General features: G+C 43.8%; 1 protein-coding gene across 2 annotated transcripts in view; it reads left to right on the forward strand.

Moving 5' to 3' along the window:
• The window catches only part of LOC115158652 (adenylate cyclase type 1-like), a 114,988-nt gene that overhangs the window by 37,138 nt on the left and 54,192 nt on the right, over positions 1–23,658 (forward strand). For both annotated transcript variants that reach the window (XM_029707839.1, XM_029707840.1), the window contains exon 5: positions 20,993–21,120. In XM_029707839.1, coding sequence (XP_029563699.1) covers positions 20,993–21,120 — 128 coding nt within the window. The remainder of the gene's footprint in view (positions 1–20,992; positions 21,121–23,658) is intronic.

The following is a 23,658-nucleotide window of genomic DNA, read 5'->3' on the forward strand; positions in this document are numbered from 1 at the left end:
AATTGAGTGTATGTAAACGTCTGACCCACTGGGAATGTGATGGAAGAAATAAAAGCTGAACTAAATCATTCTCTCTACTATTATTCTGACATTGTAACGTCCGTCGTTAAAGGTAGACCAAGGCGCAGCGTGAGTTGGGTTCATCATACTTTATTTTAAATGTGACCCAGCAAAAAACAATAAACAATACAACGAATGAAAAGCTATGCATGCAAACACATGCAACACAAAGACAAGATCCCACAACTCACTGTGGGGAAAAAGGGCTGCCTAAGTATGATTCCCAATCAGAGACAACGAATGACAGCTGCCTCTGATTGGAAACCATACTCGGCCAATAAAGAAAAAACAACATAGACATACAACACATAGAATGCCCACCCCATGTCACACCCTGACCTAACCAAACAGAGAAAAATAACTCCCTCAGGTCAGGGCGTGACAGACATTTCACATTCTTAAAATAAAGTGGTGATCCTTACTGACCTAAGACAGGGAATTTTTACTTGGATTAAGTGTCAGGAATTGTGAAAAACTGAGTTTAAATGTATTTGGCTAAGGTGTATGTAAACTTCCGACTTCAACTGTATATGGGAGACAGTAGTGCCCTACATGATAGATGTGAAGGACATAACTGCAGTGCAATATGTGTCTTTCTGTCTATGAATCAGTTAGGGATTTTGATATAAGAAAGTCAATATAGAAGAAATTCAGTGAGTGTTTTTGTGTGTGAGCGTGTGTGGGTGCGTGTGTGCGTGCATGTGTGTGCGCATGTTTGTGTATGTGTGTGCGCATGTGTTGTGTGTGTTTTTGCGTAGTTGCAGCTGTGGCCTAATTGAGATTTATACCCTGTCGTGTTTTTGCCAACAGGCAAGGGAAATTCACTGCTACAACCGGGTCTGTCACAGCAGCTAAGCCTGTCTGACTTCTTTACGTGACACACACACACACACGAAAACGCACACATGCACTCTGCCTTGCTCTAGGATAATGATCCAGGTTGTGATTTCTCGTATCCTTCCTCCCACGCCAGAATTTTTCTGCTCCTGGGAGCAGAAAGCCGGAGCTCCCCGTCTCCTCTCATCTCATCTCCGCCTCTCACTGCACTTGCCATGCATCTGTGTGTGAGTGTGTTTGTGTGTGTGTGTGAAGGTCGGTGCCTTCAGCCTAATTATTGTATGTCTACCCTTACGTGTCTCTGATGTGCTGATGTGTGATATGGTGCTAACTGGAAATCCCAGTGTTTTCTTGTTAGGTTTTTGTGTACCTGGTTACCTGTGTACCTGTGTGTGTACTCCTCTGTCTGTGGTTGTGTATGTGCATCAACAGTAGGTGTGTGTTCTAGTGTGTGTTCTTGTGAATGTGTACGTGCATCTGCGTGTGTCTGTGTGTGTCTTTATATCTCTGTCTGTGTGGGTATTTGTGTGTGTGTGTTGTTGATGCTGGTGAATTTGTGCTCTGTGACAAATAGCTAATCTCTGTGGGAATGTGTGGGAGGGATTCTACTTCAAGAGCATGTCGGAGCTATTAGAGTTAGCCTTAAACACACACACACACACACACACACACACACACACACACACACACACACACACACACACACACACACACACCCACCCACCCACACACACACTGAATATCTCTGATATTCTACATTCTCATATTGAGTCCTACTCATTATTTCCAGACACACAGTGGAAATGATTGGGTCTCATTCAATCAAATCCTGTAACCTGATTTCCTAGTCGTCATAACGCTGGCTACAAGAAAGTACATTCTGATTCATAAAGCTGTCTGGGTTCAGGTCTTGACAGGCAAAAAGGTTTCTTCGCCATTCTGACAGTTTTTGAGTCATATTACTTTGGTTATTTATGATTGCGGGTAATCTGTAAAAAAAATCCTGTTGTCTTTCCTGCCTTGTTAGAGCAGCCAAATACTGCACACAAATTGACCTACAGTATTTTTATTTATTTATTTATTTCACCTTTATTTAACCAGGTAGGTAAGTTGAGAACAAGTTCTCATTTACAATTGCGACCTGGCCAAGATAAAGCAAAAAGGTTCGACACATACAACAACACAGAGTTACACATGGAGTAAAACAAACATTCAGCCAATAATACAGTAGAAAAATAAGTCTATATACAATGTGAGCAAATGAGGTGAGAAAAGGGAGGTAAAGGCAAAAAAGGCCATGGTGGCGAAGTAAATACAATATAGCAAGTAAAACACTGGAATGGTAGATTTCTAGTGGAAGAAAGTGCAAAGTAGAAATATAAATAATGGGGTGCAAAGGAGCAAAATAAAAAAATAAATACAGTAGGGGAAGAGGCAGTTGTTTGGGCTAAATTATAGATGGGCTATGTACAGGTGCAGTGATCTGTGAGCTGCTCTGACAGCTGGTGCTTAAAGCTAGTGAGGGAGATAAGTATTTCCAGTATGGCGATGAATCTTTGTATTTGTCTTTGTCAGGCTGCACAGCTGCACACAGTTGTTTTTGACCCAAAAATTTACTGGTTTTTACATGAATTCCGCGATGCGGTTAGCTTTCAACATCTAGGACTGTTATTTGTTGTCCCCGAAATCCCGCTTAACAGACAGTTTGAAGCCTGCTTAACAGAGCCGCTAAGCTTAGCTGCTAGCCATCAAGCTAAGGATATTCCTTATCTTGGAATATCTCTTCCCATGGAGGCCTCCCCATTCAGAGGAAGAGGCGAACGCTTCCTGCCATGACCGACCCAGCAGACTCAGACCAGCTCCATAATGCTGTCTCCCTGCAAGTAGCCACCATTGGACGACACGAGGAGGTGATGTCACCTGAGTCAGTTCTCCATACTCGTCCTGAGGTGCGTGCTGGCCGTCTGTTGAAGACTGTGCCTGCGCCCAGAAACAGGCCTCTTGCATGTCTTCCCAGCCCTCCACGTCCTGTGCCTACGCCCAGAAACAGGCCTCCTGCATGTCTTCCCAGCCCTGCACGTCCTGTGCCTACGCCCAGAACCAGGCCTCCTGCAAGTCTTCCCATCCTGGTCAGTCCTGTGCCTCCTCCTAGGACCAGGCCACCAATGGGTCTCCCCATCCTGGTCTGTCCTGTGCCTCCTCCTCGGACCAGGCCTCCAGTGGGTCTCCCCATCCTGGTCTGTCCTGTGCCTGCTCCACGGACCAGGCCTCCAGTGGGTCTCCCCATCCTGGTTAAGCCTATGCCTCCTCCTCAGACCAGGCCTCCAGTGGGTCTCCCCATCCTGGTTAAGCCTGTGCCTCCTCCTCGGACCAGGCCTCCAGTGGGTCTCCCCATCCTGGTCTGTCCTGTGCCTGCTCCACGGACCAGGCCTCCAGTGGGTCTCCCCATCCTGGTCCGTCCTTTGCCAACTCCCAGGACTAGGCCTCCAGTGGGTCTCGCCAGTCAGGAGCTGCCAGAGCCGCCCGCCGGTCAGGAGCTGCCAGAGCCGCCCGCCGGTCAGGAGCTGCCAGAGCCGCCCGCCGGTCAGGAGCTGCCAGAGCCGCCCGCCGGTCAGGAGCTGCCAGAGAGGCCCGCCGGTCCGGATCTGCCAGAGGTGCCCGCCGTGCAGGATCTGCCAGAATGGCCTGCCTGTCCGGATCTGCCAGAGTGGCCCGGCTGTTCGGAGCTGCCAGAGTGGCCCGCCTGTCCGGATCTGCCAGAGTGGCCCGCCTGTCCGGATCTGCCATCGCCGCCCACCAGCCGGGCGCAGCCATCGCCGCCCGCCAGCCGGGCGCAGCCAGGGTCATCCGCCAGTCGGGCGCAGCAAGGGTCGCCTGCCAGCCGGGCGCAGCCATCGCCGCCCGCCAGCCGGGCGCAGCAAGGGACACCCGACAGCCGGGCGCAGCCATCGCCGCCCACCAGCCGGGCGCAGCCAGGGTCGTCCGCCAGCCGGGCGAAGTCAGGGTCGCCCACCAGACCTTCGGCGCAGCCAGGTGCGCCACCTAAGAGGGCGACGCCAAGGGTGGGGCAGAGGCCACGTCCCGCACCTGAGCTGCCGCCGTAAGAAGGCCCACCCGGACCCTCCCCTTCAGTGTCAGGTTTTGCGGCCGGAGTCCGCACCTTGGGGGGGGGTACTGTAACGCCCTGGCCATAGAGAGGGTTTTTTTTGTTCTTTATTTTGGTTAGGCCAGGGTGTTACATTGGGTGGGCGTTCTATGTTCTGTTTCTATGTTTTTGTATTTCTTTGTTTTGGGCCGTGTGTGGCTCCCAATCAGGCACAGCTGAAGTTCGTTGTTTTTGATTGGGAGTCACACATAAGTGCATGTTTTTCCGTTGGGGTTTTGTGGGTAATTGTTTCTGTCATTGTGTTTTACCTGACAGGACTGTTCGGCTGTCAGTTTCCTTGTTTTGTTTGAATAGTGTTAAGGCAATAATTAAATATGTTGAACACTAACCGCTGCGTTTTGGTCCACTCTCTCTCACGGCAGCCCTTACAACAACAAATGTTTTTTTGTTCCAAATAATCCATAGTTATGTGCAAATACCTCTGTTTTGTTCGTGCGTTCAGGTCACTATCCAAAGGGTAATGCGCGAGCGCATTTCGAGACCAAAAAATTCAAAATGTTCCATTACCGTACTTAGAAGCATGTCAAACGCTGTTTAAAATCACTTTTTATGGTATTTTTCACGTAAAATAGCGATAATATTCCAACCGGACAATGTTGTATTCATTCAAAAAGGAAGAGAAAAAATGGCGAGGTCTTGTGAATGCGCATTTCCAATCTCTTAGTCACCAGGCAGTCCACTGACAAACTGTGCTCCTGTACTCTGCCCAGAGACAGGAGATGCCTCAATCCACTTTCTGAACGCTTTAGAGAGCCAATGAAAGCCTTAGAAAGTGCTACATAACCCCACGGGCACTGTAGTTTCGATAGAGAAGCAAATGGAGAACTACAAATTCGCAAATAGGCCACTTCCTGCTTGGAATTTTCTCAGGTTTTTGCCTGCCATATGAGTTCTGTTATACTCACAGACACCATTCAAACAGTTTTAGAAACTTCAGAGTGTTTTCTATGCAAATCTACTAATAATATGCCGTGCAAATACTGCCCCCTATCTCCAACAGGTTAACTGATCGTCTTTGGTCTGCAGCGCTTTGAGTAGAACCGTGTTACTTTGAGTAACGTTCAACAAAACTGCATGCTTGTTATCAAGTTGAGTGCTCCTGTTTGTAGATAACTCTTCAGAGTTATCTAGTTTTGCGTGGAGATCATCGTATTTAGTTTTGGCTTAATCGAGTTTTTCCCGTAGCATATGATTTTGTTCCTGTAGAAGACGACTTTGTTGAAGAGCTTGTGCTTGTTCATCGTCATACGTTTTTGCAATTACATTTAATTGTTCAGTTTTCAAGCACAGTTCCATAGCTAGCAGAATTTTTCCCTTTTCTGCATTTGTCATTGGTTTCCTGGTTCTCTCCACCTGTCCCTTTATGTCTACCGTTACCTGCTCGTGCTTCAGCTGTGCACTGCGGTATTGGACAGATGCCAATCTCGGATGGCAAGACATCAGGGCTAGACTGGAGAGAACCTTTGCGAGGCCTTCGCCCGATGGTTGATTTTGGAAAGCGTTGTCTGCTTTTCCACTAATGGCATAATTACGGTTGGTATCGCTGCTGTCAGAGATAAATCCATTTATTGGTGGAGGTTCACTAATTAGCAGGCGAGTGGGGACTACCCCCTCTGATAGCTTGCACATTATTAGAACATTTGAAAGGACAAATGTTTTTCCTAATTTTCCAAAATTTGGTTTTGGAATGTTGGGAGCTGCAAAGACGATTTTAATCTATTTATAGACGTTAAATGAACCATCAGTACTGTACAGTACTGTGGGAGTTGGACGTGAATGAATTTGCAAAAGCAAATTGAATTAATTAATGATAATTATTAATCATACCTGGATAGGCTATCTGGGAATTAAACTTTAAATTAACCTGGGAAGTTGGTCCATCTAGGTTACTATTGCAAAGTTTAAGATGTCTCATTTAATTGGAAGAATCTAGAAAGGTATGTTCGACAATTTAAATAAATACATTGAATGAGACAATGATACCCAAGCAATTGAGATTGCTGGATTATCATAAGGTAATGTAGTTTAATTCGCCGCTATGGTATACTTTCCCCTATCCGAAGCCACATGGGATTCACTCCCGTCAGTAATGGGTTTTACTGAATGTGCTTTGCTAAAGCAGATTTTACTGATTAATCTATTTATGATAAATCAAAGCTGTATAGGCTATCTGGGAATTAACTTTCAATTAACCTGAGAGCTTTGCTTCATCTAAGTTAAATGTGGAAAAAGTTAATCTTGTCTCATTGTAGACGCCTAATCAATTTGGATATTATTGAAAAGATCCACTTGAAAAGATAAATCTGGCAATTTCACTTGTTAGTTAAATTGAATGAGACGTCGATATCCAGTCAATTGCGATTGGCTGGATATCTTACCGTGATCCACGTTTGGATTGCGATTCTTCACCACCTGTGATGCAGAATGCTGAAATCAAATGGAAGTACAAAGGGCGGTACTTCCGTCGCACCAGGCGGAGGGATTTAAACGGGGCACAGGAAGAGGAAATACTTTCCCCTTTGTTTAGCTTAGCATCAAGTGCCAGCCAGTCCTACTTTATTCAGGAATCTGACTTCCAAGCACAAAAATAGGGTCCTCTCACAATGGAAAGGGTGGGTTTACTAGTGACGTCTCACATTAACCCATTCAGCATACTTTGCTAGCGTTTATGTTGACCGGAGCGACACTGTACATAAATACCGATACGCATGTGGTCTGCCCACTGTCTTAGTGCGGTAGGCGAATAGTTCGGCTCGGTCACCGAACAGATATCTACTAATTTCTAACTTTACTGGCTCTATGCCCTTGTTCTAGAAGTTAATATTGACCGACAGAAATAGTACCGTTTGGCCTAACGGACTAAATCTGGAATTTATCCCTCATTGCTCTCGACATACGACCGGAGGCTCTCAAAATAGCTTGTTCCAATGGGAATACACACACAACCAATTTGTATAGATAGCAGTCTGTTTGTACATTTCTGTTTGCACAATTGATATATAGAATTCCACAGCAAAGTCCAATTATATCTTAGATTCCTTGCATGGGCGCTCCAATATGTCGTGTCTTTGGCATCATTATAACGGAAGACATGTTTATCAAATAACTCTCTGTTATTATTATTACGCGATTAAACTGATTAATCGTGTAACTGTAATTAACTAGAAGGTCGGGGCACCAAGGAAAATATTCAGATTACAAAGTTAGAATTTTCCAAATATAACTTTTAGATATTATAATATCTGATCGATTAGTCTCCTTTAATGATGTGTTAGTTTACCTCACGTCAATCTCATTCCAAACGTCGTAAATTGTTGGTTATCTGCACGAACCCAGTCTTCACTATGGGTCATCCATACATCAATTGTCTTAAAATCATTTATTTACTAACTAAATAATTCACTGAAATGCATAACAAACAGATATGGTTACAAGGAAATGATAGGAGAATGTGCCCTAGTGGGCTAAACTGGCATGGCGGCTTGTTACACAAAGAAAGGGGGTTGGGCTTGAATGAAAGAGCGGGAAGACTGAGGAACGAAGAAAGCAGCTATGCCATCGTAAATACAGTATCGTATGCATTCTAAATTACCGCCCATTTGGAAAAGGAACATGCAATAAATATTTACTCTGAGCTGCGCTTCGGTATTATGGTTGTAGATGCTGGCCGTGTTGGCCAACAGAGATCTTCCTGGCCTTGGAAGAATGTCACTGGTGGTAAAATGGATACGTTGTAGTGTCTTCGTTGTGTGTTAGACTGGACACATTGTCCGTCCTTTCCTAGCCCATGTCTACAGCTGCCGCTGCTAACTCAACGGCTAGGAAGTATCACTTCTGTAGTGAATGAGAGTTCAAAGTTCATACCATTCGCAACCAAAGCTCACGCTGAGGTTGGCTTAGTTCTGTACTTGATATGTGAGTCCTATTATTAACGCAGAGGCTGCAGACCTCACGTACCCGGAACAGGCTGGTTACATTTTGTCACTGGCTTATATAGTGGCGAGGTGAGAAGGGTGTGTTTCATTGTTTATAACCCCTGTCTCTTCGCAGGGGTGGGCCACTGATTAGTCAGGGCTCTTTCCTTATGAAAACCCAATTCTCTCATTTGGAAGCTAAAATTACATTTAATCTCCTAACAAACAGTTTCAATATCAAACATTTAAATTGCACAACAATTCCATGTGAATCTGATAACTAGAATGTGTAGACTTTCCCAGGTACAGTTTATGTCGTCCTGTCATCAGTCATAATGTCTCAGATGACAACCGAACTGACATCCATACTCATTAAGTACCTGGTATATTTCCAACTGGTTCTATTACCGAAATATGGTTCCTTTCCCCCCACTTGTTTGATGTTCCCAGACTCTCTATATTTAACAAAGGCTATTCAAAAGTCCTTCAGTAGGGTCAGAGAGAGAGGGGAAGGGAGAAATGTATTTATGGGGGGGTTATAAACCTTACCCACAGGCCAACGTCATGACACTGATTAAGTCTCCTCAGGTTCCCTTGTTATTGGGATTCTCTTGGCATATGCTAACTAAGTGAAAGTGAAAATAAATAAAAAATATTTACCCACGAAATATAGCTAGCATGCTCTCTCTCTCTTGCTTCTCCTTAATTTTGTAATAAATTCATTAATTAAAAAGTGTTCAACTATTGTCTTTCTCTTTCTTTGAGTCAACTGCTGAATACACCAAGGTGTCTGTTTAAACTACTAGCACACAGCTCAGACACCCATGCCCATGCATACCCCACAAGACATGCCACCAGAGGTCTCTTCACAGTCCCCAAGTCAAGAACAGACTATTGGAGGCACAAAGTACTATATAGAGCCATGACTACATGGAACTCTATTCCACATCAGGTAACTGATGCAAGCAGTAGCATCAGATTTAAAAAACAGATAAACATACACCTTATGGAACAGCAGGGACTGTGAAGAGATACACACACAGGAACAGACACACGCATAAGCACACACACGCTAGCGTACACACTTTACACACATGTACTGATCATTGTAATATTGTTGTATAGCGGTATTATACATTTTGTATTGTAGATTTGTAGTGGTGTAATAATGCTATATGATGTACTGTTCTTTTGCTTTAGGTGTGATTTAAGTGCATAAGTGTGTCTGGAACCCTGCCTTGGCAGCAGGTAATGGGGATCCTCAATAAATACAAATACAAACTACTCACCATATTTTATGCACTGTAGTGCTAGGTAGCTGTAGCTTATGCTTTTAGTACTAGATTCATTCTCTGATCCTTTGATTGGGTGGACAACATGTCAGTTCATGCTGCAAGAGCTCTGATATGTTCCTCCGTAAGTTGTCATAATTACTGTGTATGTCTATAGAAGGGGGTGAGAACCATTAGCCTCCTAGGTTTTGTATTGAAGTCAATGTACACAGGCGGACAGAAGCTAGCTGTCCTCCTGCTACACCATGGTGCTAACCTACATAGTGCTGCTGAGGCAACTGTAGACCTTCATTGCAAAACAGTGTGTTTTAATAAATTATTTAGGGACATGTGAATATATATTTAGTATAGTTTTATCTAAAAATTATAACTTTTTTAATGTTTCACTATTTTTATTTTTATGAAATTCACTGAGGTGGATGGTCCTCCTCTTCGTCCTCTGAGGAGCCTCCACTGATGTTGAACCACATATAGTAAATGGTTCAACCAGAAACGCACATGTAATCAGAACCTCCATTGTGCATGCTTACCATACTGTCAGCATTGCTGTTTCAAACCCCTGTCGAATAAATTCCAGCTCCGGCATAAACTCCATCTTCTGTCGTCTTGTCATTTATAATCCAAATGTATGCTGATTGATTAACACAGTGTCAATTTACTTTTCAGTGAGTTCACAGAAAGCCTGAAATCGCCATCCACAAGTAAAACGTAGTCAGGGGGCTCCACATACTGAACCAGGTTAAAACAATAACATCAGAATCATTACTTGCTTACCCGACTTGCTGTGTGCCAGACTGGTCTCATAGACTAGACTTAACATAGTAAATGTAAATCCTGACATGAACAAAAAGACGTGAACGAGCTCCAAAAACACCCAAATATGTCCTTTTAGAAACGGACACGCTCTCAGTATAGTGAGGTATGACTTTAGATGTTTTACACATGAAATTCCGAAATGTATCTGCAACTTTATAATCCATTTCGGTCGATTCATGCTGTTTCCCCCACGGAGCTGTGCAGCCCGAGCGTGTCCCTATAATACATGGAAGTCGCATAAAATGGATTATAACATTGCGGATAAAGTTAGCAACGCCACAATTTCATGTGTACAACATCTAAAGACCTACATCACTATACTGAGAGCGTCTCCATTTCTAAAAGGACCTATTTGGGTGTTTTTGGAGCTCATTCCTGTCTTTTGCTTGTCCTGATACTGCACATTGAGCAATAAGGAGGTGAATCGCGATAAGTTTCTCAAAGACAAGCCAAATTACAAACAAAAGTGTAATTTACAGAAAAATGTAGATTTTCTTCAGAAATAGGAAACTTCTCCTCTAAGGCAAAAACGAGAGTGGTTAGTCAGGGTGGAAAAATGGGCATATAACACGAATATCTAGCAACCCAAAAGTTCGAAACTCCTCATGGACAACTAGCATTTTAGCTAATTACCAACTTTGCAACTACTTACCACTTTTTTGCTACTTTGCACCTACTTAGCATGTTAGCTATCCCTTCCCTTAACCCTAACATCAACCCTTTAACCTAACCTTAACCCTAACCCCTAGCCTAGCCAAGGTTAGCCACGTAGCTAACATTAGCGTTAGACACCTAGCTAACGTTAGCGACAAGAAATTGTAATTCGTAACATATCATACGTATTGCAAATTCATAACATATTGTACAAATTGAAAATTCGTAACATATTATACGAATTCATAACATATCTTGCGAAATGGATCACTGTAATCCACAAAGTAAGACATACCATTCGAAACTGAACATATCACACTAAATGGAGTGTTACGGATTTAGGTTCAGAATAATACGAAATGCTATGAGATCAGGTTGCAGCCAGCCTGCAGCAGCGTGCACTTAAAATAACATGAAATCCTTGTTAACTACTTGATTAAATGAGTCTGTTTTCAACAAATTAACTGTTTTAGACTATTGTACACTACATGTCCAAAGTATGTGGACACCTGCTCGTTGAACATCTCATTCCAAAATCATGGGCATTAATATGGAGTTGGTCTCCCCTTTGCTGCTTTAACAGGCGCCACTCTTCTGGGAAGGCTTTCCACTAGATGTTGGAACATTACTGTGGGGACTTGCTTCCATTCAGCCACAAGAGCATTAGAGCGGTTTGGTACTGATGTTGGATAATTAGGCCTGGCTCACAGTCGGCATTCCAATTCAGCCCAAAGGTGTGCAGGCCAGTCAAGTTCTTCCACACTGATCTCAACAAACCAATTCTGTATGGTCTTCCCCAAACTGTTGCCACAAAGTTGGAAGCACAGAATCGTCTAGATAGAATGTCATTGTATGCTGGCGTTAAGATTTCTCTTCACTGGAACTAAGGGGGCCTAGCCCAAACCATGAAAACAACCCCAGACCATTACTCCTCCTCCAGCAAACTTTACAGTTGGCACTATGCATTGGGGCAGGTAGCATTCTCCTGGCATCTGCCAAAAAACATCTGTCTGTTGGACTGCCAGATGGTGAAGAGTGACTCATCACTCCAGAGAATGCGTTTCCACAGTCCAAAGGTGGCAATCTTTACACCACTCCAGCCGATGCTTGGCTTTCTGCATGGTGATCTTAGGCTTGTGTGCGGCTGCTCGGCAATGGAAACCCATTTCTTGAAGCTCCCAATTCGGTTTGGCCCCTAAGACCCCTTTTTACGTGATACGCACTTCAGCACTCAGCGGTCGCGTTCTGTGAGCTTGTGTGGCCTACCACATCGCAGCTGAGCCGGTGTTGATCCTAGATGTTTCCACTTCACAATAGCATCACTTACAGTTTACCAGGGCAGCTCTAGCAGGGCAGACATTTGAGGAAGTGACTTGTTGGAAAGGTGGAATCCTATAATGGTGCCACGCTAAAAGTAACTGAGCTCTTCAATAAGGCCATTTTGCTGACAATGTTTGTTTATTGAGATGGCTGTGTGCTCAATTTTATACACTTGTCGGCAACGGGTGTGGCTGAAATAGACGAACACACTAATTTCAAGGGGTGTCCACATACTTTTGTACATATAGTGTATTTTAACCAAACAAAATAAATAAACGTGCAATCACTACTTAGTGAAGGAACACTTCCAGACATTTAAACAGTTTGTTGAGGTCAATGTGTTAAGAACAGGCATCATAGTGCAATGATTAAAGTTACCGCTTGTGTATCAGAACATTGCGGGTTTTCCTCCCGGAGCAGATATTTTGACCATTATTTTGTTTATAGTTTTGACAGCCCCCTCCCAACACACACACACTTATTTGCATTTATTAGGTGCCCCTTAAAAGAGCCTTTGGGTTCGTGGAGAGGATACTAACCACCGGTCTTGGGATTTATCATTGCGCACACCTGGACTTCGTTCCCTTCATTATTTCCTCCCCTTTATATGTCACTCCCTTATATTTTTTCACCAGTTGTTATTGTTCTTGTTTACCGGTGTGTAGCCTTATGGTATTGATTTGTTACTGGTTTTGTTGTTTTATTTAACGTTTCACTTGCACCTGCTTCCCGACTCACAGCTCCGTTATTGCAGAATTACAACTCAAACTATAGAAGCAATAGGAAAGTCAGAAATCTCTCAGACGGCCGACCAACAAAGGTACCTTCTAAGTCAAAACCATGATCAGCTGGCTCAACTGGGGACGGCCATGGAAGAGGTTCTCCATAGTCTGTAGCATCTCCAACACCCCTGAGAGACGTTGCAGTCCAGAATCAGAGGATACTCTAGAGCTAGTCTACCCAACGAGCCAGTGCAACGGCCCATTCAGCAACCTGCTCAGGTCAGCGATGCGATCCGGATAAATACGACGGTACACCATCCAAATGCCGTGGCTTCCTCCTTCAGTGCTCCCTCTATTTTTCACACCAGTTGTGAGCCCCCACCACCAAGAGGACTAAGGTTGCCACGGTTATTTCTCTGCTGACCGGGCAGGCATTGGAATGGGCTACAGCCATCTGGGAGAGAGGAGGAGCTAGATTCTTATGAGGGGTTCATGGCTCTGTTTAAATGCATTTTTTATCATCCAGCGGAGGGCAGAGAGGGAGGTGAGCGTCTTACTCTGCAACATGTGCGCTGCGAGTCAGGGAAGCAAGTTCAGGGAGTGAATCATTTAATCAATAAACGAAACATAATACAAAACAAGAAACACAAACAACGCACAGACATGAAACAGAAACAATAACGCCTGGGGAAGGAACCAAAGGGAGTGACAAATAGGGCAGGTAAGGAGGTGATGGACTCCAGGTGAGTGTCATTAGGCGCTGATGCTTGTGACAGGTGCACGCAATAAACAGTAGCTTGGAGACCTAGAGGCCGGAGAGGGAGCACACGTGACAGTACCCCCTCCCCGATGCACGTCTTCTGCCACAGGACGCCAACCAAAATGATGATCCCGGGGAGCGGACCGGTCAACTCTGCTGAGGCGCGGGAACCTGTCGATCTGGCTCAGGTGGTGAGAGCATGGCAACCTAGAGTGCCGGAGAGAAAGAATATGTGACAGTTCACTGTCAGGACCGGCAGGGTGAGTGGGCACGATTCCTTCCCTGGGCAGAGTACGCCCAGAACTCCCTAAGTCACTCCTCCACTGGGTTGACCCCATTCCAGTGTGTTTTGGGTTTCCATGTGGCCCTGGCCCCGTGGACCCCAGGCCAGACCGCGGCTCCTGCGTTAGATGAGTGGTTCCGGTGAGCGGAGTAGGTGTGGAGCGACGCACACATGAGACTCCAGCATGCCGTCCATCGTCAGAAGAGAGAGGCAGATCGTCACCGCAGTGAGACCCCTGGTTTCCATCCTGGGGACCGCGTCTGGCTTAATGAGGTGACATACAGTGAGGGAAAAAAGTATTTGATCCCCTGCTGATTTTGTACGTTTGCCCACTGACAAAGAAATGATCAGTGTATAGTTTTAATGGTAGGTTTATTTGAACAGTGAGAGACAGAATAACAATATAAAAATCCAGAAAAACGTATGTCAAAAATATTATAAATTGATTTGCATTTTAATGAGGAGACAGGAGAGGAGACAGCTTAAGCAGACAGCAGAGGGAGCACGCCCCCATCCACATCGATGGGACCGCAGTGGAGAAGGTGAAATGCTTCATACACATCACTGATAATCGGAAATGGTCCACCCACACAGACAGTGTGGTGAAGACCCTCACAAACTTTTACAAATGCACCATTGAGAGCATCCTGTCAGTCTGTATCACAGCCTGGTACGGCAACTGCACCGCCCACAACCGCAGAGCTCTCCAGAAGGTGGTGTGGTCTGCCCAATGCATCACCTGGGATACACTGCCTGCCCTCCAGGACACCTACAGCACTTGATGCCACAGGAAGGCCCAAAAGATCATCAAGGACATCAACCACCCGAGCCACGCCCTGTTCACCCCGCTGTAATCCTGAAGGCGACGTCAGAACAGGTGCATCAAAGCTGGGACCGAAGACTGAAAATAACTTCTATCTTAAGGCAATCAGACTGTTAAATAGCCATCACTAGCCAGCCTCCACCCAGTACCCTGCCCTGAACTTAGTCACTGTCACTAGCTGGCTGCCACCCGGTTACTCAACAAAGCAACTTAGAGGGTGCTGCCCTATGTACATAGACATGGAATCACTGGTCACTTTAATAATGTTTACATACTGTTTTACACATTTCATATGTATATGCTGTACTCTACTGTATTCTCGTTTTTCTCACTCCGACGTTGCTCGTCCTAATATTTAGTATTTATCGATTTCATTCTTTTACTTTTAGACTTGTGTTTATTGTTATGAATTGTTACAGTAGAAGTCGGAAGTTTACATACACCTTAGCCAAATACATTTAAACTCAGTTTTTCACAATTCCTGACATTTAATCCTAGTAAGAATTCCTTGTCTTAGGTCAGTTAGGATCACCACTTAATTTAACGAATGTTAAATGTCAGAATAATATTACAGAGAATGATTTATTTTAGCTTTTATTTCTTTTATCACATTCCCAGTGGGTCAGAAGTTTACATACACTCAATTAGTATTTGGTAGCATTGCCTTTAAATTATTTAACTTGGGTCAAATATTTTGGGTAGCCTTCCACGATCTTCCCACAATAAGTTGGGTGAATTTTGACCCATTCCTCTTGACAGAGCTGGTGTAACTGAGTCAGGTTTGTAGGCCTCCTTGCTCGCAAATGCTTTTTCAGTTCTGCCCACAAATTTTCTATGGGATTGAGGTCAGGGCTTTGTGATGGCAACTCCAATACTTTGACTTTGTTGTCCTTAAAACTTGTTACGGCTAGACGGAACGTTTCGACAACATCCGGTGAAATTGCAGAGTGCGAAATTCAAAATAAATTATTTCATAAAATCACAAGTGCAATACACCAAATTACAGTTTAACGTCTTGTTAATCCAGCCACCGTGTCAGATTTCAAAAAGGCTTTACGGCGAAAGCAAACCATGCGATTATCTGAGGACAGCACCCCATCATTCAAACACATGACAATCATATTTCAACCCTCCAGGCGCGACACAAAACTCAGAAATAACAATATAATTCATGCCTTACCTTTGAAGATCTTCTTCTGTTGGCACTCCAAAATGTCCCATAAACATCACAAATGGTCTTTTTGTTCGATAAATTCCGTTCTTATATCCCCACAATGTCCATTTATTTGGCGCGTTTGATTCAGAAAAACACCGGTTCCAACTCGCCTAACATGACTACAAATTAGCTAATAAATTACCTGTAAACTTGGTCCAAACATTTCAAACAACTTTCCTAATCCAACTTTAGGTATTTTAAAATGTAAATAATCAATCAAATTTAAGACAGGATAAACTGTGTTCAATAGCGGATAAAATGAAAGTGGACCGAGTGCCAGGTCGTGCGCACCAAACAAAACAGTAGACTTGGCTCTACACTCAGAAAGGAATGGGCTACTTCTTCATTTCTCAAAGGAAATACATCAACCAATTTCTAAAGACTGTTGACATCTAGTGGAAGCCATAGGAACTACAACCAGATGCCTCAAAACCAATTGAAAACACAGTCACCTCAAAAAAAAAATTTCCTGGATGGTTTGTCCTCGGGGTTTTGCCTGCCCAATAAGTTGTGTTATACTCACAGACATAATTCTAACAGTTTTAGAAACTTTAGAGTGTTTCCTATCCAAATATACTAATTATATGCATATCCTAGCTTCTGGGCCTGAGTAGCAGGCAGTTTACTTTGGGCATGCTTTGAAAATAGGGCCCACTAGCCCGAAAAGGTTTTAATTAAGCCATTTTGCCACAACTTTGGAAGTATGCTTGGGGTCATTGTCCATTTGGAAGATTCATTTGCAACCAAGCTTTAACTTCCTGACTGATGTCTTGAGATGTTGCTTCAATATCTCCACGTAATTTTCTATCCTCATGATGCCGTCTATATTGTGAAGTGCACCAGTCCCACCTGCAGCAAAGCACCCCCACAACATGATGCTGCTACCCCGTGCTTCATGGTTGGGATGGTGTTCTTCGGCTTGCAAGCCTCTTCCTTTATCCTCCAAACATAACGATGGTCATTATGGCCAAACAGTTCTATTTTTGTTTCATCAGACCAGAGGACATTTCTCCAAAAAGTACGATCTTTGTCCCCATGTCCCCCCCCCAGACAGACAGACAAACAGTCAGACAGACAGACAGACAGACATGCACACCCATACACACCACTTACCAGACTTAATATTATGTTAAATACTTCACGATTTAAACACTTGCCTCCCAACTCCCCCTTCCCCAAAACAAATGTACATTTTGTACTATGAATTGTGCCTTCATGTATTATACTGATGCTAAAATGTTTATTATATTCCACTGAGGCACTTTATGTTCATATTCTTATATATTATCATTTGTTATTGTTGTTTGTCGAGAAGGAACCTGCAGGTAAGCATTTCGTTGGACGGTGTATACCATGTGTATCCTGCACAGTCGAGGCCAAAAGTTTTGAGAATGACACAAAAATGTATTTTCACAAAGTCTGCTGCCTCAGTTTGTATGATGGCAATTTGCATATATTCCAGAATGTTATGAAGAGTGATCAGATGAATTGCAATTAATTGCCATGCAAATGAACTGAATCCACAAAAAAACATTTCTACTGCATTTCAGCCTTGCCAAAAAAAGGACTAGCTGACATCATGTCAGTGATTCTCTCATTAACCCAGGTGTGAGTGTTGACGAGGACAAGGCTGGAGATCACTCTGTCATGATGATTGAGTTCGAATAACAGACTGGAAGCTTCAAGGAGGGTGGTGCTTGGAATCATTGTTCTTCCTCTGTCAACCATGGTTACCTGCAAGGAAACACATGCCGTCATCATTGCTTTGCACAAAAAGGGCTTCACAGGCAAGGATATTGCTGCCAGTAAGACTGCACCTAAATCAACCATTTATCGGATCATCAAGAACTTCAAGGAGAGTGGTTCAATTGTTGTGAAGAAGGCTTCAGGGCGCCCAAGAAAGTCCAGCAAGCACCAGGACCATCTCCTAAAGTTGATTCAGCTGCGGGATCGGGGCACCACCAGTACAGAGGTTGCTCAGGAATGGCAGTAGGCAGGTGTGAGTGCATTTGCACGCACAGTGAGGCGAAGACTTTTGGAGGATGGCCTGTTGTCAAGAAGGGCAGCAAAGAAGCCACTTCTCTCCAGGAAAAACATCAGGGACAGTCTGATATTCTGCAAAAGGTACAGGGATTGGACAGCTGAGGACTGGGGTAAAGTCATTTTCTCTGATGTATCCCCTTTCCGATTGTTTGGGGCATCCGGAAAAAAGCTTGTCCAGTGTCATGACGTTGGCCTGTGGGTGAGGTTTATGACCCCCCCCCATAAATACCTTTCTCCCTTTCCTCTCTCTTGACTCTACAGAAGGACTCTTGAAAAGCCTTTGTTAAACATATAGAGTCTGAGAACATCAAAAGGTGGGGGGAAAGGAACCATATTTCGGTAATCCAACCAGTTGAAAATATGCGTTGGTACTTAATGAATATGATGCCAGATCAGTTGACGTCTGAGACATTATTACTAATGATAGGATGACATAAACTGTATCTTGGAAAGTCTACACATTATAGTTATCAGATTCACATGGAATTCTTGTGCAATTTAAATGTTTAAATATGAAACTATTTGTGAAAATATTAAATGTAATTTTACCTTCCAAATGAGAGAATTGGGTTTTTATAAGGTTAAAGCTCTGCTCACTCAGTGGCCCCGCCCATGTGAAGAGACATTGGTTATAATCTATGAAACACGCCCTTCTCTCCCCTCCTATATAAAGCCGAAAATGTAACTTTGTGTTCCGAGGACATTAGGGCGACAGTCCTACGTTAAAAGGGCTCAGATAATAAGCTGTTTCAAGGACGTGTGGACTTGAGGTCACCACTTTGAATGGACAAAGACCACCTACAGAACAAAGCCAACCTTAGAGAACCTAACGAAATTAGCATCGAATTCCAATGTGAAGGTGACAACCTACATGCTGGAAGGATGAATTTCGACTATACCAGCCAGAATATAGCATGCGCATATAGCATGGCAACTTGGTATGAACTTTGAACTCTTATTCACTAAAGAAGTGCTACCCCCTCCGCCCGTTAAACGTGGGCTAGGAGAGGACGGACAGAGTATTCATTCTACCATGCTCCAGTTCACCACTAGACAGTCTTCAGAGGACCAGAGATCCATAAAGGACAAACCGGCCTTCCATCAACGACCAATCTACCCAAGCGCAGCTCAGAGTAAATATTTATTGCATTCTTCTTTTTCAAATGGGCAGTAATTTAGAATGTATAAGATATTGTATTTACAATAGCATAGCTTCTCCCTTTGTTACTCAGTCTTCCCGCTCTTTCACTCAAACCCAACCCCCTTTCCTTTGTGTAACCAGCCGTCATGTCGGCTCTGTCCACCAGGGACGTTTTCTTTATGACATAATTTGTAATCAATGTATGATCCATTCTGTGTAGATGTAATTCTGTGTAATTAGTTAGGTATTTAATAAATAACTAATTAAACCAAATTTGTATTGCTGATTCAACTTGTTAGCCAGGGTTCATGAAGATAACTAAGAATGTACAACTTTCAGATGAGACTAAACAAAGTGACGATTAAATATTGACTGCTATTGATGTAAAAGATTACTAGGTCTTTAGGAGTTTTTTCGGAAGATAAAAGCTCTATAAACATTATTTCGTGGTGCCCCGACTTTCTAGTTAATTATCTACCTGATTAGCTTAATCAGTTACTATTAATTACAGAGAAATTATTTTATAGAATAGCATGTCATATCACTTAATCCGGCATAGCCAAAGACACGACACCGGAGAAGACAAGGTGAGCGCTACCATCAGTCCTGTGTCATGCCAACAGTAAAGCATCCTGAGACCATTCATGTGTGGGATTGCTTCTCAGCCAAGGGAGTGGGCTCACTCACAATTTTGCCTAAGAACACAGCCATGAATAAAGAATGGTACCAACACATCCTCCGATAGCAACTTCTCCCAACCATCCAGGAACAGTTTGGTGACGAACAATGCCTTTTCCAGCATGATGGAGCACCTTACCATAAGGCAAAAGTGATAACTAAGTGGCTCGGGGAACAAAACATCGATATTTTGGGTCCATGGCCAGGAAACTCCCCAGACCTTAATCCCATTGAGAACTTGTAGTCAATCCTCAAGAGGTGGGTGGACAAACAAAAACCCATAAATTCTGATAAACTCCAAACATTGATTATGCAAGAATGGGCTGCCATCAGTCAGGATGTGGCCCAGAAGTAAATTGACAGCATGCCAGGGCAGATTGCAGAGGGTCAACACTGCAAATATTGACTCTTTGCATCAACTTCATGTAATTGTCAATAAAAGCCTTTGTCACCTATGAAATGCTTGTAATTATACCTAAGTATTCCATAGTAACATCTGACAAAAATATCTAAAGACACTGAGGCAGCAGACTTGTGAAAATTCATATTTGTGTCATTCTCAAAACTTTTGGCAACGACTGTACATATGACTAATAAAACTTGAAGCTTGAGAAAGGTTTATCATGGAAGCTCTGCTACAGTTTTATCATGGAAGCTCTGCTACAGGTTTATCATGGAAGCCCTGTAACAGGAAGACATATCATGGAAGCCCTGTTGCAGGTTTATCATGGAAGCCCTGTTACAAGTTTTGACTGAGAAGGACCCTTTTTTTGATCATCACTGTTTGCAATCATAAACATTCCTGTCTCTCTTCCTCCCCATGTCTTCACCTCTCCATTGTTCTCTGTCTCTCTTCCTCCCCATGTCTTCACCTCTCCATTGCTCTCTGTCTCTCTACCTCCCCATGTCTTCACTTCTCCATTGTCCTCTGTCTCTCTACCTCCCCATGTCTTCACCTCTCCATTGTCCTCTGTTTCTCTTCCTCCCAATTTCTTCACCTCTCCATTGCTCTCTGTCTCTCTACCTCCCCATGTCTTCACCTCTCCATTGTCCTCTGTTTCTCTACCTCCCCATGTCTTCACCTCTCCATTGCTCTCTATCTCTCTTCCTCTCTCTCCCCACTCTTCCACCCCTCTCTCTCCTCCCCCTCTTCCACCACTCTGACCCCCCCTCTCCCACTCTCTCCTCTACCCCGCTCTTCTCTCCCTCTCCAACTCCCCCCTCTTTTTCCCTCCCTCTCCCTCTACCCCTCCCCCCCTCTCTCCAGGAGAACCACTGTCGGCGTATAAAGATTCTGGGGGACTGTTACTACTGTGTGTCAGGTCTGACCCAACCCAAGGCAGACCATGCACACTGTTGTGTAGAGATGGGCCTGGACATGATCGACACTATCACGTGAGTCTGCACTGACCACACACACACACACTCACACACATGCACACACACACGCACACAGTGAGCATACAGGGACCGCACACTTTCATACAAAATTATTTTCAGGATACGCAAATCATACACACACACACACACACACACACACACACACACACACACACACTCAGAGAGACATAGTGTCACAGTGTTGATCCCATACTCCAGAATGAGGAGCAGAGCATTTCTGCTGTTGTGTTGTTTTCCTGTCTTTCTGTTGAGCGGATGGATGTCCATGCTGGAGCTCATTATCACCCAGGACAAGTGTTGCCATACACACTCCTCTCTCCTCCCTCACCTCTCTCATACACACTCCTCTCTCCTCCCTTGCTCATACACAGTCCTCTCTCCTCACCTGGCTCATACACACTCCTCTCTCCTCCCTCGCTCATACACACACCTCTCTCCTCCCTTGCTCATACATTGTCCTCTCCACACCTCGCTCATACACACTCCTATCTCCTCCCTCGCTCATACACACTACTCTCCCCCTTCTCTTTCCTTTCTCTCTCTATTCCATATGATCCTCTCTTTCTCTATTCCATATGGTCCTCTCTTTCTCTCTCTATTCCATATGATCCTCTCTTTCTCTCTCTATTCCATATGGTCCTCTCTTTCTCTCTCTATTCCATATGGTCCTCTCTTTCTCTCTCTATTCTATATGGTTCTCTCTTTCTCTCTCTATTCCATATGGTCCTCTCTTTCTCTCTCTATTCCATATGGCCCTCTCTTTCTCTCTCTATTTCATATGGTCCTCTCTTTCTCTCTCTATTCCATATGGTCCTCTCTTTCTCTCTCTATTCCATATGGTCCTTTCTTTCTCTCTCTATTCCATATGGGCCTCTCTTTCTCTCTCTATTCCATATGGTTCTCTCTTTCTCTCTCTTCTTGAATTATCCACCCTCTCCCTCTAGATTCCCCTTCTCTCACTCTATATATACTGATGTGGAGGAAAGGAGAGACTGTGGTGGAAATAGTCCCACTTTATCTCCTCAAAGCCATACCACTAAGACGGGGACTGCACACAGGCATGCACGAACACACAGACACACACGCACGCACACACACACCACACACACACGTAGGTATCAGCTCTACAAATCAAATCAAATTGTATTGGTCACATACACATGGCTAGAAGATGTTATTGCGAGTGTAGCGAAATGCTTGTGCTTCTAGTTCCGACGTTGCAGCAATATCCAACATCTAATAAAACAATTCCACAACAACTACTTAATACACACAAATCTAAGTAAAGGAATGGAATAAGGATACAGTTGAAGTCGGAAGTTTACATACACCTTAGCCAAATACATTTAAACTCCGTTTTTTTCACAATTCCTGACATTTAATCCTAGTAACAATTCCCTGTCTTAGGTCACTTAGGATCACCACTTTATTTTAAGAATGTGAAATGTCAGAATAATAGTAGAGAGAATGATTTATTTCAGCTTTTATTTCTTTCATCACATTCTCAGTGGGTCAGAAGTTTACATACACTCAATTAGTATTTGGTAGCATTGCCTTTAAATTATTTAGCTTGGGTCATATGTTTCGGGTAGCCTTCCACAAGCTTCCCACAATAAGTTGGGTGAATTTTGGCCCATTCCTCCTGACAGAGCTGGTGTAACTGAGTCAGATTTGTAGGCCTTCTTGCTCGCACACGCTTTTTCAGTTCTGCCCACAAATGTTCTAATGGATTGAGGCCAGGGCTTTGTGATGGCAACTCCAATACCTTGACTTTGTTGTCCTTAAGCTATTTTGCCACAACTTTGGAAGTATGCTTTGGGTCACTATCCATTTGGAAGACCAATTTGCGACCAAGCTTTAACTTCCTGACTGATGTCTTGAGATGTTGCTTCAATATATCCACATAATTTTCCATCCTCATGATGCCATCTATATTGTGAAGTGCACCAGTCCCACCTGCAGCAAGCACCCCCACAACAGGATGCTGCCACCCCCGTGCTTCACGGTTGGGATGGTGTTCTTTGGCTTGCAAGCCTCCCCCTTTCTCCTCCAAACATAACGATGGTCACTATGGCCAAACAGTTCTATTTTTGTTTCATCACACCAGAGGATATTTCTCCAAAAAGTATGATCTTTGTTCCCATGTGGAGTTGCAAACCGTAGTCTGGCTTTATTATGGCGGTTTTGGAGCAGTGGCTTCTTCCTTGCTGAGCGGCCTTTCAGGTTATGTTGATATATGACTCGTTTTACTGTGGATATAGATACTTTTGTACCCATTTCCTCCAGCATCTTCACAAGGTCCTTTGCTGTTGTTCTGGGATTGATTTTTACTTTTCACAACAAAGCACGTTCATCTCTAGGAGACAGAACGTGTCTCCTTCCTGAGCGGTATGACGGCTGTGTGTTCGCATGGTGTTTAAACTTGCATGCTATTGTTTGTACAGATGAACGTGGTACCTTCAGGAGTTTGGAAATTGCTCCCAAGGATGAACCAGACTTGTGGAGGTCTACAATTGTTTTTCTGATGTCTTG

The sequence above is a fragment of the Salmo trutta genome, chromosome 22 (genome assembly GCF_901001165.1).
Source record: "Salmo trutta chromosome 22, fSalTru1.1, whole genome shotgun sequence".
Taxonomy (NCBI): domain Eukaryota; kingdom Metazoa; phylum Chordata; class Actinopteri; order Salmoniformes; family Salmonidae; genus Salmo; species Salmo trutta.